Genomic DNA, 20,000 nt, shown 5'->3' with positions numbered 1-20,000 from the left:
TAAACTGATGCGGGGAACGATTACTCTCGCTGCTTTAGGGAAAAGCCTTTGCTGTGTTTTGGCAAGCAGCGCTACACACAACACACTGGCTCATGTTTCAACACACATTTAAAAGGGTCTTTTAAAAGAAAACTTAGATGTTAGTATCCAGATGTTTGCTACTGAGCGAAAGAATATTGTTTATTAAGATAATAATCTAAAAATGGTGAGATGGTGCCTGGTCTTTAACCTGTACAATGCTTGTCTGTTTGTGGCTTTTAGTTTAGATTTTAGCTTTGAGGCCGTCTGCTTTTTTTCACGTTATTCAAGTTCTTCTCTATATCAGAGTCAGAGTTCCTGAACTCCTGAAACGCCTCCATTGTAGTCTTGAGTTTCTTCCGGGAATGAACACGTCACAATATTCCTCATTATAATAATTAATACGCAGAATAACGGGGCTGGGCCTTTTTTGAGTTAGTTAGTAGTGTGTTAAACTGGTGGTTATGGGGCGGGACATTTCCCAAACACACTCGAAGCGCTCGACCAATCACAACACACTGCTCCAGCCGACCAATCAGAGCACAGTGTGCTTTTCAGAAGGAGGGGCTTCATAGAGACAGGAAGTAAACAGAGCGTTACTGACAGACTGGGAAGAGAGGAGCCGCAACAATGGAGAATATGTGGAGAATAATCAACATTCAAGCAGGAAAACCTGTTCTAGTAGAGCCTGAAACAACATCAAGATATGAAAAAGGGGATAATAGGTCCCCTGTATAGTAGACAAAAATATCTTTTAGCACATCTATACTCTTTCTCTTACATGAAAACGGACTAAAAATATTGATGCCTTTTCTTGTATAGGCAGTTTTTTGCTAGAGCTACAAAGCTAGAATTATCAGTAGTTTCAAAAATATTCTAGGTGTAGCGACCTGTATCACTGTTGCCCTCCTAATACTTAAACTAACCCAATTATAAAAGTCATGCGATTAAAGACTAAGCGATTTCCAAACCCATGGATGTGATCATACCAGGTGAACTCTGAGGCGAGGATCCAGGAGAGCAGCGAGGAGAGAAGCTCAGGCCCGGGTGGAAGGAGTGAGATGGGATATACGACATGATCTCTTCATCAAATAGACTGCATGACAGAGAAGAAAAACATTCAGATGTACACATAATTTTGATGTGCATAAGACTGATTTCTGACGGATCATGTGACACTGAAGACTGGAGTAATGATGCTGAAAATTCAGCTTTGATCACAGGAATAAATTACACTTTACTGTATATTCACATAGAAAACAGATGATTTACATTGGAATAATATTTCACAATATTATGGTTTTACTGTTTTTTTTTCATCAAATAAATGGTGAGCATAAGCATCTTTCAAAAAAAAAAGTAAAAATATTATATTATTCCAAACTTTTGACCACCAGTGTATAGAGAAAATATTTTTGTATACTAATGTCATATAAATAATAAGGTAAAAAGAAAACATTATTTACTTTGTCAGTTGTAGCTTAAAGGGTTAGTTCACCCAAAAATGAAAATTCTGTCAGTAATTACTCACCCTCATGTTGTTCCAACCGTGTAAGACCTTCGTTCATCTTCGGAACACAAATTAAGATATTTTTGATTAAATCTGAGAGTTGTCTCACTCCTCCATAGGCTGCTAGGTGACCGACACTTGCTGGCCCAGAAAAGTTATTAAAGAGATCGTTAATATAGTCCAAGTGACTCCAGTGGCTCAATCTTAAGTTTATCAAGCGACGAGAATACTTTTTGTGCGCAAAAACAAACAAAAACAACGACTTTATTCCACTTTTCATTTCCTTCTCTCTGGGCCTCTAGTTGGTTCACGTAGTGTTTTTGCGCAGCGCGTCTGTGTTACACGTCACCACGTAGGCTCACTATTGGCCGAAGCGGGTCATGTGTGTGTGATGCGTGATGACGTGCAACACAGACGCGCAGCGCAAAAACACTACAAGGCCCAGAGAGAAGGAAATGAATAGTGGAATAAAGTCGTTATTTTTGTTTGTTTTTGCGCACAAAAAGTATTCTCGTCGCTTGATATACTTAGGATTAAGCTACTGGAGTCACTTGGACTATATTAACGATCTCTTTAATAACTTTTCTGGGCCAGGAAGTTTCGGTCCCTCTGAAAGCCTATGGAGGAGTGAGACAACTCTCAGATTTAATTTGGTTGGAACAACATGAGGGTGAGTAATTACTGACAGAATTTTCATTTTTGGGTGAACTAACCCTTTAAAGTATATCTATTATTCAACAGTGTGTTACTGTGTGGAGAGGCTGGCTAGTTGATTGAGCCAATTATTTCCAGTCCCACATGCTGGTCCATGTGAGTAAGTCAAAGTGCCTTTGTTTGAGCAGTGATCTGAACCAAACACTGAGGATTGTGTTCAAAGACTTGGCTTGTGGTTTTGCATTTCAACTAAAACATGAAAATCATGCACAACTTCCCCTGCAACACACTGCAGTCACTGTACCTTAACAGCATGACCAGGTCGGCGTCACATGACAGCTTTTCAACACCTTGAGGACCTTCAGTCCTGATGTAATGGATTTTCTCCCTGAGAGAAAACATGTAAGAAGACACATAAGAAGCATGTAAACATTCACACAATCTCACATTTCCACTCTCACGCTAATGGAATGTTAATTGTTTTTAAAGTAACAGTAATGCACATGTTGAATGGAGTTATCGTGTGCATTCAGGAGTGCTATTGAGATAACGATCAGCTTTCTGCATTAGTGATACTGTAAATGCACAAGTTACTGTATTTATGAAGTCAAATGCTGATTCACAGTCACAAAACTTTGTTTTATGCATCTTTATGAGACTGTAACTGTATTTCTATATAAGCTTAACAAAACATTGTTAGTTGTTATTTTTGTGTTATTTATATACTGTCATTGTGGTAACACTTTACAATGAGGTTCATTAGTTAACATTATTTAATGTATTAAACAACATTAACTAACAATGAGCAATGCATTTGTAACAGTATTTATTAATCTTTGTTAATGTTAGTTAATATAAATACAGCTGTTCATTGTGTGTTCATGTTAGTTCACAGTGCATTAAGCAATGTTAAAAATACAACCTTTGATTTTAATAACGTGTTAGAAAATGTTGAAATTAATAAGAACTAAAATGAATAAATGCTGAGTATTGTTCATTCTTAGTTCATGTTAACTAAGCTAGTTAACTAATGTTAACTAATGAACCTTATTGTAAAGTGTTACCGTTATTGTAATTTTATATTTTGTTTTCATTTTAGTGTAAGTTTTATTAATTTAGTAATAGAATGTGTTATTATGGATCTCTGCAGTCCCAGATTCTCTTTGGCATTTTTACAGATTACAGAGACGGCCTCACCTGAGTGTGTGATTACAGAGACAACCTCACCTGAGAGACGGCCTCACCTGAGTGTGTGATTAGAGAGACAACCTCACCTGAGAAACGGCCTCACCTGAGTGTGTGATTACTGAGACGGCCTCACCTGAATGTGTGATTACAGAGACAACCTCACCTGAGAGACGGCCTCACCTGAGTGTGTGATTACTGAGAAGGCCTCACCTGAGAGACAGCCTCACCTGAGTGTGTGATTACTGAGAAGGCCTCACCTGAGAGACGGCCTCACCTGAGAGACGGCCTCATCTGAGTGTGTGATAACAGAGACAACCTCACCTGAGAGACGTCCTCATCTGAGTGTGTGATTACTGAGAAGGCCTCACCTGAGAGACGGCCTCACCTGAGTGTGTGATTACTGAGAAGGCCTCACCTGAGTGTGTGATTACTGAGAAGGCCTCACCTGAGAGACGGCCTCACCTGAGAGACAGCCTCACCTGAGTGTGTGATTACTGAGAAGGCCTCACCTGAGTGTGTGATTACTGAGACAACCTCACCTGAGAGACAGCCTCACCTGAGTGTGTGATTACTGAGACGGCCTCACCTGAGTGTGTGATTACAGAGACAACCTCACCTGAGAGACGGCCTCACCTGAGTGTGTGATTACTGAGAAGGCCTCACCTGAGAGACAGCCTCACCTGAGTGTGTGATTACTGAGAAGGCCTCACCTGAGAGACAGCCTCACCTGAGTGTGTGATTACTGAGAAGGCCTCACCTGAGAGACAGCCTCACCTGAGTGTGTGATTACTGAGACGGCCTCACCTGAGTGTGTGATTACTGAGACGGCCTCACCTGAGTGTGTGATTACTGAGACGGCCTCACCTGAGAGACGGCCTCACCTGAGAGACGGCCTCATCTGAGTGTGTGATTACTGAGAAGGCCTCACCTGAGACACAGCCTCACCTGAGTGTGTGATTACTGAGAAGGCCTCACCTGAGAGACAGCCTCACCTGAGTGTGTGATTACTGAGAAGGCCTCACCTGAGAGACGGCCTCACCTGAGAGACGGCCTCATCTGAGTGTGTGATTACTGAGAAGGCCTCACCTGAGACACAGCCTCACCTGAGTGTGTGATTACTGAGAAGGCCTCACCTGAGAGACGGCCTCACCTGAGAGACGGCCTCATCTGAGTGTGTGATTACTGAGAAGGCCTCACCTGAGTGTGTGATTACTGAGAAGGCCTCACCTGAGAGACGGCCTCACCTGAGAGACGGCCTCATCTGAGTGTGTGATAACAGAGACAACCTCACCTGAGAGACGTCCTCATCTGAGTGTGTGATTACTGAGAAGGCCTCACCTGAGAGACGGCCTCACCTGAGTGTGTGATTACTGAGAAGGCCTCACCTGAGAGACGGCCTCACCTGAGTGTGTGATTACTGAGAAGGCCTCACCTGAGAGACGGCCTCACCTGAGAGACAGCCTCACCTGAGTGTGTGATTACTGAGAAGGCCTCACCTGAGAGACAGCCTCACCTGAGTGTGTGATTACTGAGACGGCCTCACCTGAGTGTGTGATTACTGAGAAGGCCTCACCTGAGAGACAGCCTCACCTGAGTGTGTGATTACTGAGAAGGCCTCACCTGAGAGACAGCCTCACCTGAGTGTGTGATTACTGAGACGGCCTCACCTGAGTGTGTGATTACTGAGACGGCCTCACCTGAGTGTGTGATTACTGAGACGGCCTCACCTGAGTGTGTGATTACTGAGAAGGCCTCACCTGAGAGACGGCCTCACCTGAGTGTGTGATTACTGAGAAGGCCTCACCTGAGAGACGGCCTCACCTGAGTGTGTGATTACTGAGAAGGCCTCACCTGAGAGACAGCCTCACCTAAGTGTGTGATTACTGAGAAGGCCTCACCTGAGAGACAGCCTCACCTGAGTGTGTGATTACTGAGAAGGCCTCACCTGAGAGACAGCCTCATCTGAGAGACGGCCTCACCTGAGTGTGTGATTACTGAGACGGCCTCACCTGAGAGACGGCCTCACCCGAGTGTGTGATTACTGAGAAGGCCTCAACTGAGAGACGGCCTCACCTGAGTGTGTGATTACAGAGACGGCCTCACCTGAGAGACAGCCTCACCTGAGTGTGTGATTACTGAGAAGGCCTCACCTGAGAGACAGCCTCACCTGAGTGTGTGATTACTGAGAAGGCCTCACCTGAGAGACAGCCTCACCTGAGTGTGTGATTACTGAGACAACCTCACCTGAGAGACGGCCTCACCTGAGTGTGTGATTACTGAGAAGGCCTCACCTGAGTGTGTGATTACTGAGAAGGCCTCACCTGAGAGACGGCCTCACCTGAGTGTGTGATTACTGAGAAGGCCTCACCTGAGAGACAGCCTCACCTGAGTGTGTGATTACTGAGAAGGCCTCACCTGAGTGTGTGATTACTGAGAAGGCCTCACCTGAGAGACAGCCTCACCTGAGTGTGTTATTACAGAGAAGGCCTCACCTGAGTGTGTGATTACAGAGAAGGCCTCACCTGAGAGACGGCCTCACCTGAGTGTGTGATTACTGAGAAGGCCTCACCTGAGAGACAGCCTCACCTGAGTGTGTGATTACTGAGAAGGCCTCACCTGAGAGACAGCCTCACCTGAGTGTGTGATTACTGAGAAGGCCTCACCTGAGTGTGTGATTACTGAGAAGGCCTCACCTGAGAGACAGCCTCACCTGAGTGTGTGATTACAGAGAAGGCCTCACCTGAGAGACGGCCTCACCTGAGTGTGTGATTACTGAGAAGGCCTCACCTGAGAGACAGCCTCACCTGAGTGTGTGATTACTGAGAAGGCCTCACCTGAGTGTGTGATTACTGAGAAGGCCTCACCTGAGAGACAGCCTCACCTGAGTGTGTGATTACTGAGAAGGCCTCACCTGAGAGACGGCCTCACCTGAGAGACAGCCTCACCTGAGTGTGTGATTACTGAGAAGGCCTCACCTGAGTGTGTGATTACTGAGACAACCTCACCTGAGAGACAGCCTCACCTGAGTGTGTGATTACTGAGACGGCCTCACCTGAGTGTGTGATTACAGAGACAACCTCACCTGAGAGACGGCCTCACCTGAGTGTGTGATTACTGAGAAGGCCTCACCTGAGAGACAGCCTCACCTGAGTGTGTGATTACTGAGAAGGCCTCACCTGAGAGACAGCCTCACCTGAGTGTGTGATTACTGAGACGGCCTCACCTGAGTGTGTGATTACAGAGAAGGCCTCACCTGAGAGACGGCCTCACCTGAGTGTGTGATTACTGAGAAGGCCTCACCTGAGAGACAGCCTCACCTGAGTGTGTGATTACTGAGAAGGCCTCACCTGAGAGACGGCCTCACCTGAGAGACAGCCTCACCTGAGTGTGTGATTACTGAGAAGGCCTCAACTGAGAGACGGCCTCACCTGAGTGTGTTATTACAGAGAAGGCCTCACCTGAGAGACGGCCTCACCTGAGTGTGTGATTACTGAGAAGGCCTCACCTGAGTGTGTGATTACTGAGAAGGCCTCACCTGAGAGACAGCCTCACCTGAGTGTGTGATTACTGAGAAGGCCTCACCTGAGTGTGTGATTACTGAGAAGGCCTCACCTGAGAGACAGCCTCACCTGAGTGTGTGATTACTGAGAAGGCCTCACCTGAGAGACAGCCTCACCTGAGTGTGTGATTACTGAGAAGGCCTCACCTGAGTGTGTGATTACTGAGAAGGCCTCACCTGAGAGACGGCCTCACCTGAGTGTGTGATTACTGAGAAGGCCTCACCTGAGAGACAGCCTCACCTGAGTGTGTGATTACTGAAAAGGCCTCACCTGAGTGTGTGATTACTGAGAAGGCCTCACCTGAGTGTGTGATTACTGAGAAGGCCTCACCTGAGAGACGGCCTCACCTGAGTGTGTGATTACTGAGAAGGCCTCACCTGAGAGACAGCCTCACCTGAGTGTGTGATTACTGAGAAGGCCTCACCTGAGAGACAGCCTCACCTGAGTGTGTGATTACTGAGAAGGCCTCACCTGAGAGACAGCCTCACCTGAGTGTGTGATTACTGAGAAGGCCTCACCTGAGTGTGTGATTACTGAGAAGGCCTCACCTGAGAGACAGCCTCACCTGAGTGTGTGATTACAGAGAAGGCCTCACCTGAGAGACGGCCTCACCTGAGTGTGTGATTACTGAGAAGGCCTCACCTGAGTGTGTGATTACTGAGAAGGCCTCACCTGAGAGACAGCCTCACCTGAGTGTGTTATTACAGAGAAGGCCTCACCTGAGTGTGTGATTACTGAGAAGGCCTCACCTGAGAGACAGCCTCACCTGAGTGTGTTATTACAGAGAAGGCCTCACCTGAGTGTGTGATTACTGAGAAGGCCTCACCTGAGAGACAGCCTCACCTGAGTGTGTGATTACTGAGAAGGCCTCACCTGAGAGACGGCCTCACCTGAGTGTGTGATTACTGAGAAGGCCTCACCTGAGAGACAGCCTCACCTGAGTGTGTGATTACTGAAAAGGCCTCACCTGAGTGTGTGATTACTGAGAAGGCCTCACCTGAGTGTGTGATTACTGAGAAGGCCTCACCTGAGAGACAGCCTCACCTCAGTGTGTGATTACTGAGAAGGCCTCACCTGAGAGACGGCCTCACCTGAGTGTGTGATTACTGAGAAGGCCTCACCTGAGAGACGGCCTCACCTGAGTGTGTGATTACTGAGAAGGCCTCACCTGAGTGTGTGATTACTGAGAAGGCCTCACCTGAGAGACGGCCTCACCTGAGTGTGTGATTACTGAGATGACCTCACCTGAGAGACGGCCTCACCTGAGTGTGTGATTACTGAGAAGGCCTCACCTGAGATACGGCCTCACCTGAGTGTGTGATTACTGAGACGGCCTCACCTGAGAGACGGCCTCACCTGAGTGTGTGATTACTGAGACGGCCTCACCTGAGAGACGGCCTCACCTGAGTGTGTGATTTCTGGCGAGACTAGGCTGCCGTTCCTGCAGTGTGTCCAGTATGTTTGGCTGGCGGAGGAAAGCCACAATCTTGTCATTGTAAGCTGAGGATAGAGAAAACAGACAAAAACCTGTGATGAATAACCGAAAGTCATTATAAAATGCATTAAAAATGAATTGTGGAGATTCCAAAAAAGTAGACTACAAACGATAATATGGTCAAATGTTATTACAGTTTATACCATAATCTGTCTAAATACTCGATTCTGATTGGTTGGAAGGTGTTCAGTAAAACCACCGTTCTATATTAATGCACTGTTTTCAATGAGGTGCACACACACACGTCACTCAGAGATTGTGCTGTGCACAGCAACATTCAGGAGCACAGAAACTTGTTGTCAACGTGACATTATTAACCCTCAGGGGTCTGAGATCACGCCGGCGTGATCTGCTCGATTTTTTTCCTTATGAGTTGATTGAGACCCGAAATTCTCTTTTGACTTTGATTTTACAAAACAAGTTTCATACATCAATCGATTCTGTTAAATGTGTATTATTTTTGTGTATACTCACAATAAAAACAAAGTGTTGTGCTTTTTGCCAAATAAAGAAAAATAAACACGAAGCGAGTTCTGCCTTCTCTCTGTCCGTGTAGTCCATTCTGAAACGCGTCCGAAAATGAACTGTAGCTTAGCGAATACTCAGTCAAACAGGCATTCAGACACACAGGCATGAAGCTTGAATTCTCTACTTTTTAATGAAGTAATTTATATAAAAAACAAATATTCTCATCTTGTGAAATCTGTATTAAAAGAGAGCGATTCCAGTCGACCTCATTAGAGCTAATTCAAATGTAATGTGACTCCGCCCACAGAGAGCGCGTGCTATTCAAAAGCAAATGGCTGAGGTAATCCGCGCAATCCTGTGAACGCCCCTATCATCAGCACAAGAAAACCAAAACACCAGTTTATTCAGAACATTACTTGTTTACAACGCAGCACTGTGAGGAATAATGACGAATACGAGGAATACGAGCTGAGGAATACTAGTAAGTTTTTCCTTCTCAGGTTTCTGTTTATGAATGAATGAACGGCATAGATGCGCGCTGTTTACCACAGCTGGCAAAAAACAATATTACGTGACAGTTGACTTTCAAACATTCACAGATACCTCAAAACAGAAAGTACAAATCCTTTCTTTAAAACGAATTTCGTTTTGTATCAATTGTATCTTAATTTTAATATTTTTTTCATTAACAAATTTCCTGGATTTAAAGTAAATATAGGCTAGCAATCACAACATAAGGTGCTTGAACTGGAGATCATCAACCAGACCATAGCCTACTCGCCTCACATGTCTAAAAAATGTGAAATATATTTACATTTACAGCTGGTTCTAAACAAAACCATCCAAAACAAAAAAACTATGTAGCCTAATAAATGTGCGTTTCTCCGGTGCGTTCACTAGCCTACTGCGAAGATCGCGAGTCAATAGCCTATCGTATTTTTTTTTATATTTTTATTTATTTATTGCACAAGTCATACATAAATTCATTCATTCATTCATTCATTCATTCATTCATTATTACATGTGAACGAATAAAAGAATAGAAAAAAAGGAACATGGAGAAGAAAATCTTATGATACCTGTCGCTTATTTGTGCACATCAGAAAAATAAATAAAAAACAGCTACTTTATAAATGGATCAACCCCAATCCTCACCCCAAACACCAAATATTTTCAGTAATACCTATCTTTACACTTAATTATCATCATTTTAAGCGTGTGTAAGCGTATTTCATGAAAACAACGTTACAGTCAGGTGAAATATGAAAGACAACATTTTGTTTAGTAGATTTGGGTACAGTTTTTACTGTAGAATATACTGCCTCGTCAAATAAGCTTTTGTTTAGCAATTTCTATATATAAAATAGCCTACTATTTTTTGTCAAAAATAAAGTCATCAACTAAGATGTTAGCTGTTCCAATGTTGGCTTTATTCAAAGTAATGAATACATAGATAAAATGTAGGCCTATAATCTTTTTTTACAAAGAAAGAGTACACTTGAAATATTGTTGAAATTGTAATTATTGTTGTAATTGTAACCTTTTTAATAAAATAGCAAAACATATTTACAAGATAGATGTAAGCAAAATCTTAAATGGTCCTTGCATTGTGGCTCAGTCAGTTGTCACACCTGAGTGAATGGCTCATCATTATGCAGAGTGGGTGGTAATTCAGGTGAAAACCACTCCTCGTTCACGCCCCCCTCGCATATTGGCTTTCCAAGCAAAACCTGTTTTACATCAATTTAAATCAATGTATGGTTTTATGTGAACGATAAAGCAAGACTATTTTCACATAATTTAGAAGAAAAAACTATAGGCGATGATATCCTTTAGTCAAAAGTCTTATTGCCACATATTTAGTATGTGTTTTGTGGCCTTATTTCTGCAACTTTCATTTTTATTTTTTCCAATAACCACGCATAAACATTATTCTCTTAAAAATTCAAACATATACATGCATGTTGATCAGATATTTTGGTAGCCCTGTTTGTGCTATATAGAGTGAATTTACACCTTTGCCATTAACATGTTTATAAATAACTGAAAAAAGCACAAATGTCAGAGCATGTCAGAACACCTCTAGGGCCCAGAAAACAGCTCAGACTCCAGAGGGTTAAGGTGCTTTCTGTAAGAATGACAGCTAGTGGTCGAAACGGGTACTGCAGTCGAAATTCAAAATATCAGGTCTCGTTGTTTCCCTCCTCCTCAGACTCAACGCTCATGAGGGTTGCCAGTTTAAGGACACTTGACAGATTTATCCACGTTTAATATGTGCTTTAATATGCTAATATGCACAGATTTTTAGATGGATATCGAGGCTTTTTAGGTTGTGTGGAATCTGCAATCTCTAACCCAGTTTGTTTGTTCATTTCCAAGGATGCAATACGTTTCCTCGCTGACCACTGGCAACCCGGGTGTCGAAACACTATTGGCTGAACTGGCAGTGGGCGGAGTCACACAGACCAAAACAAAAACACACATTCCAACACGGAACGTGTAAAATAATAAGTAACATAACTGGCTGTAGAAGTGTTTTCCAGAGAAACGAGTATGTGAACTTAATTAATTAAGCATGTTTCCTAAATATCTGCAAACATATTATGGTATTTTTTCTGCTTTAGTGGAGTAAAAAAGTTACATACAGCACCTTTAATCTTTGTTGATTCTTTCGAAAAATCTTATTGACCCCTTTTGTCCAAAATGTTACAATAATCACATGATCCACAACATGGATAATTAATACAAAATACATGTTTTTTTTGCTTTCGTTCTTTTGGTTGGCCATCTGTGTTTTGACTGATACTTTGGTCACCATCACCAGCGAGTCTTATGGCTTAAGACCAGGCGTCGTGTGTGTGTTGACTGACCCAGAGGCGCTGAATCCGGCTGGTTTTGACTATTTCCAGGTCTGCTCACCAGAGATGATCCTCTGCTGCGGGACACGTCTGATGCCTGAGGAACACAGCACATGATCAAAATTTAACAGGGCATATGCTTTAATGTTCAAAAAACATTTTTTTTTTCACATAATGTACATTTTTACAGAACGGCTACTCTCAGGGGCTGTTTACATGACACTGTTTTCAACTAAAAACTTTTTATGCGTATTGGCTGTTCGTTTACACGCACCAGTGTTTTGGGCTCCTGGAAACGGGTTTCAAAGTGCAAGTTTTTAAAAACAGTCTCCGTGTAAACAACAAAAACGCGAATCTCTGAAGATTATGACTTCATGTACAGTAAGTGTTTCATCGCCATCTACTGGCCTGGCAGCAGAATACAGTCGTTTTAGTCGTTTTCGCAGATCCGTGTAAATGGGGATCATTTGACAGTGGTGTCGTCTGTAAGTGGAAGACTCAAAGGAAAAACTTCTCCGTTTTAAGCATATCGTTGTTGTGTAAACGTACCCTCAGTCTGTCTGAAATGCTCTGTTTGAGTTCTAGTTTTCTACAAAGCCCCGCCTTCCAAAAAGCCCAGAGTGCTCTGATTGGCCAGCTGTCCCAGTGCGTTGTGATTGGCCAAACACCTCAATTGTGTGTCGGAAATGTAATTTAATAATAGCAAGTATCAGTTTCCAAGGCTTCTAAAGCATCTGTTTTCAGAAGGCCAAACAGAACGGTTTTGCTTTCAAATTGAAACAAACAAACAACACTTAAGCCTCGTCTTCTTTCTTTGCATTTGCCTTTGTTACTAATATAGACACGTCTGGATCAGCGTTCTCTGTTAGATCAAATATGAGCTTTATAACTTTGCAGAACTTTTGCAGGCCTCTTTAAATAAATCTGAACACATGAAATATGAAATATATTTCCACATGATGTGTGTGTGTGTGTGTGTGTGTGTGTGTGTGTGTGTGTGTGTGTGTGTGTGTGTGTGCTGTACCTCTCCGGCACTATAGCTGCGCAGTCTCTGTAAGTGTTGTCTGTGTGTGAGGTGGTTGGGCAGTCGTCCGTTCTGAAGGGGAATCCTGGGGTCAATGAAGGTCGTTGCCCGACTGTTGTGGTCCACGAAGAATGACTACCACAGCAAAACACACACACACACACACACACACACACACATACACACAAAGTTTGTTTTGCTATACTTGATAGGATATTCCATAGGCGTAATGGTTTTTATACTGCACAAACTGTATATTCTGTCCCCCTACACTAACCCTACCCCTAAACCTACCCATTACGCAACACACACACACACACACACACACACACACACACACACACACACACACACACACACACACACACACACAGTATGTTTTAAACACTAAACACTAGTATGTTTTTAAAGCCATCTGAAATACGAGGACTCAGGAAATGTCCTCATAAATCACGTTCACGTTGTAATACCAGTGTAATACCAGTGTAATACTGGTGTAATACCAGTGTAATACCAGTGTAATACTGGTGTAATACCAGTGTAATACTGGTGTAATACCAGTGTAATACCAGTGTAATACCAGTGTAATACTAGTGTAATACTGGTGTAATACCAGTGTAATACCGGTGTAATACCGGTGTAATACCGGTGTAATACCGGTGTAATACCAGTGTAATACCGGTGTAATACCGGTGTAATACCGGTGTAATACCAGTGTAATACCGGTGTAATACCGGTGTAATACCAGTGTAATACCAGTGTAATACCGGTGTAATACCGGTGTAATACCGGTGTAATACCAGTGTAATACCAGTGTAATACCGGTGTAATACCAGTGTAATACCGGTGTAATACCAGTGTAATACCGGTGTAATACCAGTGTAATACCAGTGTAATACCGGTGTAATACCAGTGTAATACCGGTGTAATACCGGTGTAATACCAGTGTAATACCGGTGTAATACCAGTGTAATACCAGTGTAATACCGGTGTAATACCAGTGTAATACCGGTGTAATACCAGTGTAATACCGGTGTAATACCGGTGTAATACCAGTGTAATACCGGTGTAATACCAGTGTTATACCGGTGTAATACCAGTGTAATACCGGTGTAATACCGGTGTAATACCAGTGTAATACCGGTGTAATACCAGTGTAATACCAGTGTAATACTGGTGTAATACCAGTGTAATTCCGGTGTAATACCAGTGTAATACCGGTGTAATACTAGTGTAATACCAGTGTAATACTGGTGTAATACCAGTGTAATACCGGTGTAATACCAGTGTAATACCGGTGTAATACTAGTGTAATACCAGTGTAATACTGGTGTAATACCAGTGTAATACCGGTGTAATACCAGTGTAATACCGGTGTAATACTAGTGTAATACCGGTGTAATACCAGTGTAATACCAGTGTAATACCGGTGTAATACTAGTGTAATACCAGTGTAATACCAGTGTAATACCGGTGTAATACCAGTGTAATACCAGTGTAATACTAGTGTAATACCAGTGTAATACCGGTGTAATACCGGTGTAATACCAGTGTAATACCGGTGTAATACTAGTGTAATACCAGTGTAATACCGGTGTAATACCAGTGTAATACCGGTGTAATACCAGTGTAATACCGGTGTAATACTAGTGTAATACCAGTGTAATACCGGTGTAATACCAGTGTAATACCGGTGTAATACCGGTGTAATACCAGTGTAATACCGGTGTAATACTAGTGTAATACCAGTGTAATACCGGTGTAATACCAGTGTAATACCGGTGTAATACTAGTGTAATACCAGTGTAATACCGGTGTAATACCAGTGTAATAGCAGTGTAATACCGGTGTAATACCGGTGTAATACCAGTGTAATACCGGTGTAATACTAGTGTAATACCAGTGTAATACCAGTGTAATACTGGTGTAATACCGGTGTAATACCAGTGTAATACCGGTGTAATACCAGTGTAATACCGGTGTAATACCGGTGTAATACCGGTGTAATACCAGTGTAATACCGGTGTAATACCGGTGTAATACCGGTGTAATACCGGTGTAATACCAGTGTAATACCGGTGTAATACTAGTGTAATACCAGTGTAATACCAGTGTAATACTGGTGTAATACCGGTGTAATACCAGTGTAATACCGGTGTAATACCAGTGTAATACCGGTGTAATACCGGTGTAATACCAGTGTAATACCGGTGTAATACCGGTGTAATACCAGTGTAATACCAGTGTAATACCAGTGTAATACCGGTGTAATACCAGTGTAATACCGGTGTAATACCAGTGTAATACCAGTGTAATACCGGTGTAATACCGGTGTAATACCGGTGTAATACCGGTGTAATACCGGTGTAATACCGGTGTAATACCAGTGTAATACCGGTGTAATACTAGTGTAATACTGGTGTAATACCAGTGTAATACCAGTGTAATACCGGTGTAATACCAGTGTAATACCGGTGTAATACCAGTGTAATACCGGTGTAATACCGGTGTAATACCAGTGTAATACCGGTGTAATACCAGTGTTATACCGGTGTAATACCAGTGTAATACCGGTGTAATACCGGTGTAATACCAGTGTAATACCGGTGTAATACTAGTGTAATACCAGTGTAATACTGGTGTAATACCAGTGTAATTCCGGTGTAATACCAGTGTAATACCGGTGTAATACTAGTGTAATACCAGTGTAATACTGGTGTAATACCAGTGTAATACCGGTGTAATACCAGTGTAATACCGGTGTAATACTAGTGTAATACCAGTGTAATACCGGTGTAATACCAGTGTAATACCGGTGTAATACCAGTGTAATACCGGTGTAATACTAGTGTAATACCGGTGTAATACCAGTGTAATACCAGTGTAATACCGGTGTAATACTAGTGTAATACCAGTGTAATACCAGTGTAATACTAGTGTAATACCAGTGTAATACCGGTGTAATACCGGTGTAATACCAGTGTAATACCGGTGTAATACTAGTGTAATACCAGTGTAATACCGGTGTAATACCAGTGTAATACCGGTGTAATACCAGTGTAATACCGGTGTAATACTAGTGTAATACCAGTGTAATACCGGTGTAATACCAGTGTAATACCAGTGTAATACCGGTGTAATACCGGTGTAATACCAGTGTAATACCGGTGTAATACTAGTGTAATACCAGTGTAATACCGGTGTAATACCAGTGTAATACCGGTGTAATACTAGTGTAATACCAGTGTAATACCGGTGTAATACCAGTGTAATACCAGTGTAATACCGGTGTAATACCGGTGTAATACCAGTGTAATACCGGTGTAATACTAGTGTAATACCAGTGTAATACCAGTGTAATACTGGTGTAATACCGGTGTAATACCAGTGTAATACCGGTGTAATACCAGTGTAATACCGGTGTAATACCGGTGTAATACCAGTGTAATACCGGTGTAATACCGGTGTAATACCAGTGTAATACCAGTGTAATACCAGTGTAATACCGGTGTAATACCAGTGTAATACCGGTGTAATACTAGTGTAATACCAGTGTAATACCAGTGTAATACTGGTGTAATACCGGTGTAATACCAGTGTAATACCGGTGTAATACCGGTGTAATACCGGTGTAATACCGGTGTAATACCGGTGTAATACTGGTGTAATACCGGTGTAATACCGGTGTAATACCGGTGTAATACCGGTGTAATACCAGTGTAATACCGGTGTAATACCAGTGTAATACCGGTGTAATACCAGTGTAATACCGGTGTAATACCGGTGTAATACCGGTGTAATACTGGTGTAATACCGGTGTAATACCAGTGTAATACTGGTGTAATACCGGTGTAATACCGGTGTAATACCGGTGTAATACCACTGTAATACCGGTGTAATACCACTGTAATACCAGTGTAATACCAGTGTCAGTATTAGGGCTGTTTTCGACTAAGGATTTTCATAGTCGAATCTGATTCGTTAGATTTTGCCGTAGTCGACTGATAGTCGAACCTTTTTTTTTCTTTTTTTTTTTAGATAGCTCTAGATTTTTTCCATTTCAAACAAAAGAGCTAAAAAACACATATATATCACACATATATAATAACATTTCATAAACATGAGGAGCAATATGAGAGAGAAATTTGGTGATGGTTGTTTAGGTACATTAAACCACATAATGCTTTTTCACGCCCATGAGAACCGCGTGGAGTCAACTCACAGCCGCTCCGCAGCCCTGCTGAAAATGTGAAGCAGAAACGCTTAATGTCAGATAACGTCCATAATAATTGGACTCTGGGTTCGATTTTTTTTTACCATTTTAAGTGGTTATGAGGAGCAACATGAGAGGGGAATTTGGTAATCATTGTTTAGGTACATTAAACAACGTAAAGCTTTTTAACGCACATGAGAACCGTGTGGAGTCAACTCACAGCCGCTCCGCAGCCCTGCTGAAAACGTGAAGCAGGTTTTTGAATACATTTTTTATTTATTTACATTAGTAAGCTACAGGACATCGTCTTTCAAAACATGACCTGCGCGAAAGCGAAAAAATAAAATAAAAATGGTACCCAGCCCTTCTGAAAATGCGAATGCGTCTCTGTCCCCAGCACATTTCAAACCAAACTGACGCCCATGTACAGTATTCGACTATGAGGTTCATAGTCGAATCAGACCTCTCCGAATCGAATCGTCGAATCCTCGACTATTAGAAGTCAGCCCTAGTCAGTATACACATTTCTGTCCTCATAAATCACAAAAAACAAACACACACACGCACACCATAAACCTTACGCTGAACTGGACAACTCTTACACGTGTGTGTGTGTGTGTGTGTGTGTGTGTGTGTGTGTGTGTGTGTGTGTGTGTGTGTGTGTGAAGCTCACCTTGCCCTGCGGGTCAGTTTTGATCTCCCAGCCTCTCGGCAGCTCCAGATGAGTGTCAGCGAATTTGTTGAGGAAAGTGACGAGGTCACGGTTGTGTTGATATCGCTCAAAGTTGCGCGCGTCTCGCCGTATTTTCAGAATCATGTGCTTTAGGCAGGTGCTGTTAGTAAACATCCGATACGCACCCTGAGGGGGAGAAGACAGATACATTTATCAATAAAACAGTTAGTAAAATACTTAAGCACGAATGTGAGTTTGCAGGGGTTCAATCTCACTAAATGATTGGAGAAGTCCTGCATATGTCACCAGAGAGAAGTCTGCTGTTTTTACTGGAAGATCCAGTTATGACATTTTGATTAAACATTACAATGTCAAAAAAGAAAGAAACATATGCATGGATGAAATGTTCACCATAATATCTACAACATGCAATTAGACAGGGGGAATTTTCATTTCATGTCGACTTTAATAAATGCTATTTTCGTATGAATATCAGGGCTTGACCATGAGGACAGCCGGATCGTTGAGCCCTGAATATTCAGTTACGGTGGATATTCCAAATATTTCATGTCAAAGGTCATATTTGGGTTTCAAGAACTAGAATATTGGCTCAGTCTGCATATGACAATCATATTAATGCATATTCTAGTGAATGTAAATCAATCACCTGGTCTGATGTGGAGAATAAAGTGTTGTTATCAAACCAAACACACACTGAGACTTCAGTATAATCATGAATATTTAATCAATGCCTCGTATTGATGAGGTCTCTGTACGTGACCTGCATGACATAACTTGAAACAGAATAAAGGCATCTCTGAGAGCACGACACAGACACACACACACACAGATCTGCACCATAAACACACACACATCCACTGCTATCTCAGCACGCTTTATCTTCGCCTTGTTAGTGTCTGTTATCTGTCTCGTTTAAAGCAGGAGAGCTTATGTGATCAATAAAGAGGGAATCTGCAAATAGTTCAGTCAATATCAGCCTTCAACTAAAGTGCAATCTCGTCGTGGACAGAGTGAGTCCACAAGCGCTCGACGGATCCCGGAAACATCCTCACAGTGTCTGGATACACGGAAGCAAATCAAGCCATGAGTGAAAAACACCAGGAGGATTCAACGCACCGGATGCAAACGGTTACAGTGAACAGGGAACGTTCTGGAAGAGTTATGGACAAACGTTCTTCTAGAAACGTTAGTAAAACATTCATTCAAAGTTCTAGCCTTTAATTACTTTCTGAAAACATTAGCACAAACATTATGGGCCCTATTTTAACGATCTGAAACGCAAGTATCAAGTGCGAAACGCAAGTAACTTTGTGGGCGGGTCTCGGGCGCTGTTGCTATTATACCGGCGGGATAAATGACTCTTGCGCCCGACACAAATCTAAACTGTGTTGGTCTGAAGTCGCTTCATTACTCATAGGTGTGGTTTGGGCGTAACGTGAAATAAACCAATCAGAGCGACATCTCACATTCCCTTTAAGAGCAGGCGTGCTTGATCCATGGCGGATTGCTATTATAACGGCGGATTTGCCAGGAGCGGTTCACAGCCGAGGAGACCGACGTTCTCGTCAGGGCCGTAAAACACAGAGAAGTGACATTGGGGATGGAGAAACACACCCAGATTAGCTTCACTTAAACAGGCATATAATAATTTGGGTAAATGTGTAAACTAGATTTATGCCTATTTTCCACATCTTCATGGACACAACAATGATTTCCCTCGTGTGGTAATATTGTTCCTTGTAATAATGTATGATTTTCTAAAAATAAGAACTGTCTGTGTAGATGAGAGAAGTAAAGTGTGTGTGTGTTGTGCACACGCTACATTGATTATGGCCAAGCATGCGCCCTTAAAATAGCCTCTGAATAACATGTGCAACGCGCCGCTGACTTTAGACGAGGTTTCTCCTGGTCAGTGGCGGAATTGTTTTCTGAAACTGCAAAATAGCACCAGGGAACGTTTGCGCTGTAACACTCCTCCTCTTTTCGCTGAACCGCCCCGGGAGCGCAAGTTCATTCCCTAATTTACCGACGTGCGTCTGTGTACAAAGTCAATTGCGCTGGGTGCGAGATAGGGCCCTCAGAGTGTGTAGTCATGCCTTCATCTGCTAGGCCTGATAAATGTTTGTTTTATTGTTTTATTTATGCATCATACATGGAACGCTTTTTTGAAACATTTTAGTTGGGCGTTAGTCTAATGTTTTTTTATATGTTACTTTTTTCAGAAAGTAACTTTGCATAATATTTGCAAAATGATCAAATGGAGAGAAAAAAATCCCTTAATGTTTTTTTGAAAATGAAAAATCATTTTAAAACATTAA

The 20,000-nt window shown here is 42.4% G+C and overlaps 1 protein-coding gene across 1 annotated transcript in view; it reads right to left on the bottom strand.

Annotated features, from left to right (window-relative positions):
- hecw1a (HECT, C2 and WW domain containing E3 ubiquitin protein ligase 1a) overlaps positions 1–20,000 on the bottom strand; it is a gene marked incomplete at its 5' end in the record, with an annotated part of 69,631 nt that overhangs the window by 19,510 nt on the left and 30,121 nt on the right. Inside the window, 6 exons of the mRNA XM_081352120.1 lie at positions 1,008–1,114; positions 2,487–2,570; positions 8,334–8,430; positions 11,764–11,848; positions 12,776–12,910; positions 17,662–17,847. Coding sequence (XP_081208246.1) covers positions 1,008–1,114; positions 2,487–2,570; positions 8,334–8,430; positions 11,764–11,848; positions 12,776–12,910; positions 17,662–17,847 — 694 coding nt within the window. The remainder of the gene's footprint in view (positions 1–1,007; positions 1,115–2,486; positions 2,571–8,333; positions 8,431–11,763; positions 11,849–12,775; positions 12,911–17,661; positions 17,848–20,000) is intronic.

The sequence above is a fragment of the Scardinius erythrophthalmus genome (assembly GCF_964197995.2).
Source record: "Scardinius erythrophthalmus genome assembly, chromosome: 22".
NCBI classification, from domain to species: Eukaryota; Metazoa; Chordata; class Actinopteri; order Cypriniformes; family Leuciscidae; genus Scardinius; species Scardinius erythrophthalmus.
Note: the sequence above shows the minus strand (reverse complement) of the source record. Positions and strands in the feature narration are given on the sequence as shown.